Here is an 11124-nt window from a genome sequence, read left to right on the forward strand (position 1 = left end):
CAACTTTAGAAAGCTAACCCACAACATGTAAAGAGATGAAGAGTCGTTTCAGTGTCTCTAAAACAAAACGAACATAAAATACATGACACATCTAACCCTTTATTTGATAAATTAGTTCTAGTCAGTAATCTATCAAGGAAAAACCGTCAAACAAAAATGTTTAATTTTTTAAGGGATACTTTTATTCCATCTAGTTTGCCATGAAATTTCTGGGAAAGACTTTCTATCAATTCATTTATTTGATTTACCTCAAACTCCGTTTAATTTTCAAATGAGTAAAGTGTCATTTTAGTCCTTGTGGTTTGACAAATAATGCGAATTTAGTCCAAAAAGTTTATTTTTTGCATATGGACCCTTCACGTTTCCCAGTTCTTTCCGATTACAATCAAATCACTAACCTCGTTAAAATTTAATCGTTAAGTGAGAGATAAACATGTATTTTCGCTATTTTTTTATTATAATACTTTTTTCAGTGAACAGCGATTTTCGTTTTTATGGTTTGTCCAAATATGTAGTTTTAGTTTCAATTTGCAATTTTCTTCCATATATCCTTACTTGAAGGCCGTGTATGATAACCGATTAGATCTAAGCATCGACAACCATTGTATTTCCTCACTCAAATTGGTCAATCCCATACCCAAATTTGATCCTGGATTTTATCTATATTATTAGGTATGTTTGTTTGTTACTTGTTAGTGATGAAATCATCTCATAGAATATATTTTACTAGTTTGATCCTATCGTGTTACGGGAGTTTATTTAAAGTTTTGTTTTTAATCATTTTCTATTTTATGATGATTTATTTTATTTTTAACGTAGTTTTGTTTTAATTTAATACATATATATTAGTTTGTTTTTATATTTTTTTAACATTTGGGTTTTATCAGTTGAGATGTTTAGGTTTTTTAGATTTTTAAAGAACAAACATACACGAACACGAGCATGCTGATTTTTTTAAATGTACACACATGAACACAAATATTTGTCTAATGAAAAAAAAAAGAGGCGTTGATGTAGTTGACGATGGTGGGTAGTATCGAAAGTTAACCGAAGATAGAGATGATAGACCAGCAACGAAGAACATGTAAAGCAAATAAATTAAATTAGGGTTTGATAATGAAAGTGTCAATAAATAAGATATTATAACCCATTTGAGGGCTATTAGAGTTTGGTAAGACACATAACCCGTGAAAATTATTCTTTGATAATTAAGGGGTATCTCACAAATATATGAGATATTATAACCCGTTTAAGGGTTATCCGGGTTTGGTGAGACCCATGACCCGTGAAAATTATTGTTTGCTTATGAAATAGTTTACAAATAGATAAGATGTTATAACCCATTTAAAGACTATCCGGGTTTGGTGAGACTCATACTCGTGAATTTGGGTCAAATGCATGAGAAACCCCTATTTATAAATCAAGCAATCTGGTGGCTTTAGAGAATATGGGGAACAACCTGAGAGCGACACCTAGGATTTTATGGTAGGTAATTATAAGTTAGATATTATTTTTTAAAATTAAACATTAGGAAATAGACCACGTAAGGAAATAGACAATATCTAAAATGGCATGTGCGTGTATACACGTAATTTATATTCTAGAAAAGAGTAGAAAACATTAACTATGTGACACGTATGCATATGAAAATGATAAGGACGGATGATAAAGACGGATAAACTTAAGGGTTATATTAGGACACCCTTTTATACGCCATGTATAGTGCTATACGAGAATATACGTGAGCCTATACGTCCCGTATAACACTATACGGAGCGTATTGATGGGTTTTTTTAGCAAAAAGCAAGGTGTCCCTAGAATTTCATTACACGGGGTGGGGAGTATTGGTGGGTTTTTAGCAAAAAAAAAAGTATGTCCCTAGAATTTCATTACACGGGGCGGGGCGTATTGGTGGGTTTTAGAAAAAAAAGGTATGTCCCTAGAATTTTCCTTATTATCATATACAGTTTAACTAGCTTTTGAACCCGTGTATTACACGAGATTTATCAAATGATAAAATATAGGATTTACTATTTGAAATAAATGAACAAAATTAAAGGAACAAAACAACTTAGAAAAAAGATTGTTATTTACTATTTTCTACTTGTTTTTTTGTTTTTTCTTTTATATATTTTTACTTGTTTGATCTTCAACCAATATTTTATTTTTAATTTCGTGACTTTTTATAACCCAACTGTCAAAATGGTTTTGACACATGACTCATTGATAACTAGTACAAATGAGATGAAATATTATAATATTAGAATGAAAAATAGGCTATTTTATAACCCAATCACTAAAATTATTTCAACCCGTGACTCATGAATAACATGAATTAAAGAGAATAGAGATTATAAATTATGATTTAATATAGTTATGACACATCATCATCATTATTTTTGTTTATTAGTAGAGTAAGATAAGATAAGATATAAAAATTAGAGCTTAATTAACTAATGAATGTGTTAAATATTTGCTTAAAATAACTAATTTAGTAATGATTTTAGTCATGTAGATAAAGATTCTTTGAATGTCTATGTTAACAACAAAAATGAAAGAAGACAAGTGCATGTTTCAACCTCTTGTTGGGTTCTTGGTACATGAATCATGAATGTGAAGGTGTGTGAAATGGGTTGTTGAGTATGAATGGGCCTTGGTGTGTTTAATAAACATTATTAATGAGTTATGCATGACTTGGAAATCCATCATTTTAACTTCTTATACATTTTTTTATGATATTTTAGGGTTACCTCTAATCTAAATGACTTAAATTTAAGTCTAATAATCAAGGTTTGGACCAATTATAGATGGTGTAGAGACAAAGTATGAAAGAAAAACAAATATTATGACCATGCACAATTACAAATATGCTAGTTTGTTTGAATATTATAACATACTGATTTTTTTTATATATTATTTGACGGTCATATCATATTTAAGCACATACCATCCGATAAATATTCATGGTGTTTGATGACAATCATGACACACTCCTCACTATGGTACTCACAATAATGAGAGATGTTGAAGAACCGATGGTTAATTTCATACCGTCATTACCATAATAAACATAAATGTTTTTTTTAATGAAGTTTTTTTTGTTACGTATAAAATTTGAACTCTTACCCTTTAGAACGACAAAGTATTATGACTATTATCTAATTCTTTAATACCACTAGGCTAAATGTTTTTTTTTAAGAAACAAAAGATTAATTGTGGTTTTAGTAGGCCAAAGAGTGATTTGTCCTTCAACCCGGGGATGAGCTTGGTACTATACCAGCACCGATCTGACTTTCTTAAAAGCTTGATACCGATACTGATACCAAACCAAACTATACAGATTCTGAAACATTAGATAGCACCCAGTTTCATTTGCTCATCCCTACTTCAACCAAAACATTTGTTCTTCATTACTCAATTAACTAGTTTGTATAGTCTTCTTAACTTGTTTCCATAAGAGTAAAGATCACACTACTTCCTGTTCCTTCTTCTAGTAGCGTGGAAGGTTTAACTGCAATTAAAGAAACTAAAAAGAATATTACTATTTCGTATCAAATAGGTTATATATATTGCGAAAAGGTAACTATTTAGTATCAAAACTTTTTCAACTATTTTGCCCCTTATATTCTCTCATACAATGTTACTTTGAGCTGAATGTCTTTCTGGAAGGCACATTTCTATCCCATTGGATAGAGGTACGGTATGCCTACATCTCACCCTACACAAACCATACTTATAGCTTTACTATTGGTGGGATTACACTTGATATGATTGATTCCTTGTTTATCTTCTCTAGTTGTTTGATATCACCGTTTATCGTTAAGAGCATGCCAACTGGCCGGTCTCGTTTTGGACACCACCCTCGGATTCGGGGTTTATTTTTTTCCATGGAAGCGGGGAATTGAAAGCCGGTTTGCAAGAATAAAAATGTGGAAGTCGGGAATGAATATGCGGCATTTTGATCCCAAAAAAAGGTGAAAACACCTTCCCGAACTTAAGGAAAAATGAGATAAAATGGGAGTCAGAACATTTTGATATGATCTAAAAGATGCAATTAATTCATAAGTAGGAATTAATCAAGTTGAAAACATGTACTTTATTTTACACTAATTAAAATATATTATTATTATTATTATTATTATTATTATTATTATTATGTCATGTAATAAATGCATGTCTAGCAAGTGTGTATGTATATATATCCTTTGGTAGGGACGTTGACTCAAGTAAACGCATTATTATTTGTGTTATGTCGACAATTGGCATCGGGCTCAAATGACATAAAAAGTTTTAAGTTTGAAATCTGATTAAAGAACGTTTTTTTAATGACGGGCAATATTTTAAAACCCGGTTTTTACTCATATTGAATTGACTTAAAAAATGATATAACAACCAGGTTGAATAATTTACATTGTAATTAGATACAGTTACAACTTCAACTAAAAGAATAGTCCAAAAACATATGATTCATAATAAAAAATATAATACAAAAGCACTCGATGTTCAAAAAATAATCCAAAAGTATACTCGTTTCGCTAAGTTAAAAATATTTTTTTAAAAATATGGGCCGCAAAATATCAAAAGTCTCTTCAGATTTAAAACGTTCAGGTTTAAATTGATATTTTAGAACAAACCATCAAAATACCAACCTAATATGCAAAATCCAGCGTTACCAGTTAATAGGCCGGTACGAACCTTTAGACATAAAAACATCAAAATCAACATATACAGTTGAATCCGTAAGTAAAACCCGGTTTGATATATTGTGGGAAATAAAATATTGGTGTGTGATATGGACAAAGCATCAACATCAAAATCCTGACATAATAATAATAATAATAATAATAATAATAATAAGAAATGGAGGGAGAGAGGAGTTGACAGATTATGAATCTCCATCGTCACCAATTTTATTCCATAAATAATAATGGTTCCCCGTAAAACCCCTCATTTTCTTTTCTTATTTATTATCCCTAATTTTGCCTTCGTTCTAATTTGCAAATTACACCGCCATTTGCCAATCTATGAAATTCATTTCATTCCATTCCATTCCATTCCATTCCACCACTCAGATTCTCAATAAACCGCTATGGATTGATTTTACAATTTATTATTATTATTATTATTATTATTATTATTATTATTATTATATCATGTCGTCATCAATTGTAGCCAGAACCGGTCGTCATCTTCAACGTTACGATAATAATCTCCGGCTTGTTTCAGGGTATTCATTTCATTAACCTAATTGATTTCAATTCAATTTGTTTGTGATACATATATATTTACTGTTTGTTTATATTTTATTTAAATTGCATTATTACTGGTTGATTTATTTAGAAGTTAAAATAATTGTTGTTAGAGCCGTAAACGAACCGAACGTTAATGTTCGTGAACGTTAATAACCACGTGGTCGTGGGTTCGAGTCTCACGGATGGTGCCAATGAAGAAACACGGGTCTACTCCCCACTAATGGGTCCTAGATCCAATGAGTCCACATGATAGGATACGGTTAACTGCCGATACGATATGAACACAATTCCCAAAGTCCAGTGACGAGAACCTGCAAAACAAACACCGTGAGCTCGTTACGGGAATGACAAGAGGGGGGGTCTTCCTGTAACCACCCTCCGGCGTGAGAATAAGTACAGTTCTGACGAGAGTAAAGTACTTAAGTAAATTGAGAGAGTACAGTTGGAGTGAATGAATACCTCATGATGATTGAGAGGGTATTTATAGCCGAAGGATGTGGGGAAATGATTGGGCCAGCTGTCCCTTTAGAAGATGCTCTCAAAATCGTCTGGACACGTGCCCTCATATGATAGGTTCAGGCTATACGTTGCATGTGCATGTATAACAACCTGGACACGTGTCTCTTTATCATTGGTTAATGGAGCAATACTGGCCATGTGCACGGTTATAACAACCTTGCCAGGTGTCATTGGCTGATTGGCCTAAGGATCCCGTAATGCTCAAGAAAGCATCTTGGCAAATCTTCTGGAAGGTAATTGGTTATTGACAACTGTCCCGGGGCATTACCTCGTGGTCGTTTACGCGGAAAGATATTCTTTCTTGCGGATGACTCTTGAGGGTGCCAGGATGCTTCCGCATGTGCCACGAGGGTGTTTCTTCCTCGGATGATCTATGCGGATGGTTCTTATGTCCCGCGGGTGACTTGTGACATGTTTTTGGTTGACTCGCAGGTGTTACTTAAGGGTATTTGGGTCTTTTTAGTACCCTACCTCTATAGTTCGTCTGTTTAATAAATGAACAAAGAATTTCGTTAGGTAAGGTTAATGAACACGAGCAGAGGCTGCGTATGTTCTATTGTGCTCGTGAACGTTCGTTAATGTTTGTTTATGTTCGTCCGGTTATATGTAGTTTCATTTGTTAGAATTTTACTATTACTGTATATATTTATTTACTTATTTTTTAGTATTGCTATTTTAATATGATTATGATTATGTTTATGATTGCTATGTTAAGTTTTTTTCTTCTTCTTCTTCTTCCTTTTTTTTGGGATATTATGTGGTGTACTTCCGGAATTTTGTGTTGATTTAGTGATCATTATTCTCAAATGAATATACGTTCCTTTGTGTTCGTTTATGCCTAGTTACGTTTGTTGTGTCTGTAAGCGTTCGTTTACAAAATTAATGAACAGACACAAACGAAAACGGGCAAGCTCAATTCCTTAACGAACGAACATAGACGCGAAATTTTGTTCAGTCAAGTGTTCATTCTTGAACTGTCCGTCTGGTTCGGTTCGTTTACAGCTCTAATTGTTGTTTAGTAAATAACTAAATATCAGTACTGTTAATATTAGAGGTCCGAGATTGAGCACGTTGCAGTTTTGTATTCATGACCCACAATCATTGATAGCTTTAATCACATTTGTACTTTTAGTCATGTTAAGCCTTTTCTTGTTTTGGACTGTATTTGTTGTATCGATGTTTGGTAAAGAATAAGGGGGTCCTGTTATAGAAACACCATCCCCAATATTATACACCAACGTGCCTACCACACCATACGGGGTCACATCATTTGGGCCGTATGATTTGCCCCTCACACGACCCATATGGTTATTTTCCTATCTTTCACACGTCCTATATGGCCCGTATGCTGGATTTTGTGTCGTTACGTCTTTTAGAGGATGTTAAGCATATAGTTTTGAAAGTGATTATGCAATATTGAATAAACAATAGTAGGTTAATTTGATGGTATCATGAAGGGTTACATGGTATAGTGGTTACATGTGAAATGAACTATTAATAATCAGATAATAAGAATCAGTTTTGTTGCGTGTATTCCTGAACTAAATTTAATAAACAGGTTATTTGATCCGTAATCAATCAAATATTATCAATTTCAAAACGCAATGCCAAACGTGCACTAATATTCCACAAGTGCTCATTAGGATTTCTACAAGGAAATCATGGGTCATGACCAACTGTAGCCAAAAGAGTTTTTACTCTTAGAATGAGACAAAACATGGGAAGTATTTAAATGCAGTAATAATTGTTAATTAGACAAACAGACAATAAAGCTTAAGTATTTTTATTTTATATAATGCTGGCCACTAATAGCATGGAAAAAATGAGATCTTATAAGCCTTGTTTGTTTAATTATTGCAACTTGTTAGGGCAGAGCTTTCTTTGAGATGTTGCAGTGTGATTATCATTAAAGTTAGTGCTTCGTAGATGTTGACTAAGTTGACCAAAGTTCTTTCTTTATTATATATAAGTAGGGTTATCTAAAAGCTCTGGCTCAATGCTCGCTCGAAATTAAACGAGCCAAGGTAAGTTCACTCGTTAGTTGGCACGTGGCTCAGTCATTTCGCTCGTTTAGATTAAAGCCCAAGTTTTAATATACACAAAAAATAACCTAAAGTTATAACCCAAGTTTTACTATATTCTGTAGTTTATAAAGTCTGCATTATGCATTATGTGTATGTTAAAAATATTAATTTTTGTTTTTTTTATATGTGTCAATGTGAGAAATAAGAAGTACAAAATAAAAAAGAAGATAGAAATAAACGAGCTGGCTCCAGCTTTTTATGAGCCGAACTTGATCTCAGAATTTCGTCTTGTTAAGATAAGCGTGCTGAGCCGGCTCGTTTAACTTTGAGCCCGAGCATCTGGCATTAAAGAAAAAAAAAACAATTTTTAGTTAGTTGTGTTAATAGCAGGAGAGAGATCAATTTAAACAATTTATGTGAAAATTTGCCATCTTTTATATTTTTTTATTGCTAAAAGCCTATAAACAGTTTAAACTACCTTATCCAAGAAATTTGGACCACTAATTACTACAATAATCTCTAGAAGGAAAACACGGGCCATGATAGAAGTGCCCACTTCTATTATTGAGGCAAGAAGAATTAACAATAATTAATTATTGACTTATGTAGATAACTACAGCACAAAAAAGTAAATGCTCTAGCATAGGACAAACCAGGCAATTTTTTTTATTTTAATTTTGAAATTGTTAACTTAGTTAGACAAGCAAACTATAAATTTTAATTGGCTATATGTGCATATGTTATTATAGCATGCGTATGAAACTGTTAACTTATGTTCTATATTTTAATTTGGCATCTATACAACAGGTGTATTCCATACAGACAGGACAAGACGAAAGATGAGAACAGAATAGAAGTACTAATGGTGTCTTCACCAAACCGTGATGACATGGTATTCCCAAAGGTACTTATTTTTCTGATTATTTTTCAATTTGGTTACGTTTTATTAAAACAATGTATACATGGTGTAATAAACAATCCTGCTTTATAATAATACGCAGGGTGGGTGGGAGAGTGATGAGACTGTTGAAGAAGCCGCATGTCGTGAAGCTTTAGAGGAAGCTGGAGTAAGAGGAATTCTTCAAGTAGGTTGTTTATGCTACATTATAGTTCCTGCTAATAATATATATATATTATTTAATTTGAGTATTTAGTTCACATAAGACGGTTTTTTGGCATGCAGGGAGATAGTCTTGGAGTGTGGGAATTTAGAAGTAAGAGTAAACAAGAAGCTTGTAGTCAAGAAGGGGGATGCAAGGGATACATGTTTGCACTACAAGTGACCGAAGAGCTTGAAACATGGCCGGAAAAAAATAACCGCAACAGAAAATGGGTAAGTGTTATGCCACAACCCGGTTCTATATTGATGCAAAGCATGAACAACTTATAATAAACCTTAAGGTGTTACATATGAAGTTGTTGGACCTTAACTGTTAGAGAAATCATGCAAAATGAACAAAAGAGCATATATGTTAAAAGGGTTAATGCCATATAAACTAATATTTTTTCTTATTTTTCACGAAAAAGTAGCTCAACCTAATTTTGATATATTAAAGTCCCTCGACTTGTAAAAAGTACAGGAAAAGATCACTAAACTAGTTTTTATATACTAAAGTCTTTAAACTTGGCTAAAATGCTTGTACTTTTGAATCTAATAAAAATAATGACATGTTAACCTTAAATTGGTCAACTTTAAAAATGTGAACTTTTTGTCACTTTAACAAATTTTGACCTGCTTAAGAGTTCAAAAATCATTATTTAAAATAAAGATCACTAAACTAACATTAGTTTAGTGACTTTTTCATGTAATTTTACAAGTTGATCAAAACTAAGTTAAATGACTTTTTCGTAGAAAACTAGAAAGTATATTGGTTTTTTTAATGGCATTAACCCTTGTTAAAAAGAATAAAGTTTGAGGACTTTTTCTTTGAGTTTCTAAAAGTTAAGGGATTTAATCTTGTATAAATGAAGTCCAGAAACTTATGTGAGAATTCGACGAAAGTCCTTAGGGTTTGTTCAACAATGTCTTTATTCTTTAAAGTTTAATGTCTGGATGAAGGAATTTACATTGGAGTCATGTCACAGGTGGTGATTGAAGAAGCATTTGCAGTATGTCGGTACGACTGGATGCGAAATGCACTGAAAGAATTTGTAAAAGTGATAGAAAAAAGTGGAAACAAGAGGGAAGACGAAATTCCAAAAAATGTTAACAAAGAAGATAAGCCAATGACAAAAGAAGATGAAGATTCTCAACTAATGTCAAACAATTGCCATGTTAATGGATCTAGGGGTACATATGGCATAATGGTTCCTGCTAGCATTTTATGGTAGTTTTTGTATCTTTCTTGTTTATGAACGGGTAAAAAAACCGCCTTTCGAATTGTGTATTGTTCCCATTGGTCATTTTTAGAGATAGACATGTATATAGCTCATTGGAGGTTGCAGGATGATCATGTATGGCAGATTCTTGTTGTGTTTGAAACTCTTAACCAAAGTTGTACATGCGTGAAACGAGTGATTTGTACTCGTCCGAAGTTTGGTATTTCTTTCGCCTTTTGTAAATGACAATAAAGCTGTTGGAATAACCCAACTTCAATTCCCTTTTGAGATAAGTTGCTTGGATAAGTTATCTCAGACATCCAAAAAGTAGCTTATAGTTGTACCAGGGAACTAGACTTGTTTGATTAGTGGGTTCCTCCATGGTATAATCACGATAATACATTTTTATAAAAAAAGTTATGAAGAGCCTAAATTCTTGGTACCAGTATGTTTTTATCAATTTTTTGGTCCCGGTACTGAAATCTCTAAACTTGGTATCGATTCGATATTGATAGTATTAATTCGGTATCGGTACTAGTATCTGTTTTGCTCATTCCTAACTTGGAAGTATACCTTATAATATAAATGTTGGGTACTGCTAAATGTACCCCCCCCCCCACCCCAACACACACACCATCTTTACTAAATATACACCTCCATTAACTTATTATATGAATTATTATTATCTCTTAACATTATTTATATACATATTAGTCCCTACAATATTTTTTTCATTTAATAATCTCTACTACATATATCAAATTAAAAACTATCAAGCATTACTATTAATTTATTTTTTTAGTATTAATATTGTAAATATTAATAATATTTTTTTTAATTTTAATAGTATATATATTTATAATATCCTTATTTTACCTCTTTATCTTTTACAAAATAAACCCGAAACTCGAAAACCTAACACCCTAAACCCGAAACCATAAACCCGAAACCCTAAACCCGAAAACCTAAACCCGAACCCTGAACCCTAAACTCGAAATCATTAAAAAAAC

The 11124-nt window shown here is 32.4% G+C and overlaps 1 protein-coding gene across 1 annotated transcript; it reads left to right on the forward strand.

Moving 5' to 3' along the window:
* The first annotated feature begins 5081 nt into the window (after positions 1-5081).
* On the forward strand, positions 5082-10358 carry LOC143537180 (nudix hydrolase 13, mitochondrial-like). Its single transcript, XM_077031002.1, has 5 exons — positions 5082-5227; positions 8603-8699; positions 8797-8880; positions 8979-9128; positions 9881-10358. Exons 1-5 carry the CDS (start codon positions 5154-5156, stop codon positions 10124-10126), a joined length of 651 nt encoding a protein of 216 aa, XP_076887117.1. The 5' UTR covers positions 5082-5153; the 3' UTR covers positions 10127-10358.
* The last annotated feature ends 766 nt before the right edge of the window (positions 10359-11124 follow it).

The sequence above is a fragment of the Bidens hawaiensis genome, unplaced genomic scaffold (genome assembly GCF_021521415.1).
Source record: "Bidens hawaiensis isolate Kalapana, Puna unplaced genomic scaffold, B.hawaiensis_p1.1 tig00011151_1, whole genome shotgun sequence".
Taxonomy (NCBI): Eukaryota; Viridiplantae; Streptophyta; class Magnoliopsida; order Asterales; family Asteraceae; genus Bidens; species Bidens hawaiensis.

Bases quoted from the DNA above. Each gene is read 5' to 3' on its own strand.
- LOC143537180 (XM_077031002.1), top strand. From the start codon at position 5,154: ATGTCGTCATCAATTGTAGCCAGAACCGGTCGTCATCTTCAACGTTAC. The intron at 5,228-8,602 runs GTATTCATTTCA...TCTATACAACAG, and splicing joins AATCTCCGGCTTGTTTCAGG to GTGTATTCCATACAGACAGG. The intron at 8,700-8,796 runs GTACTTATTTTT...AATAATACGCAG, and splicing joins ATGACATGGTATTCCCAAAG to GGTGGGTGGGAGAGTGATGA.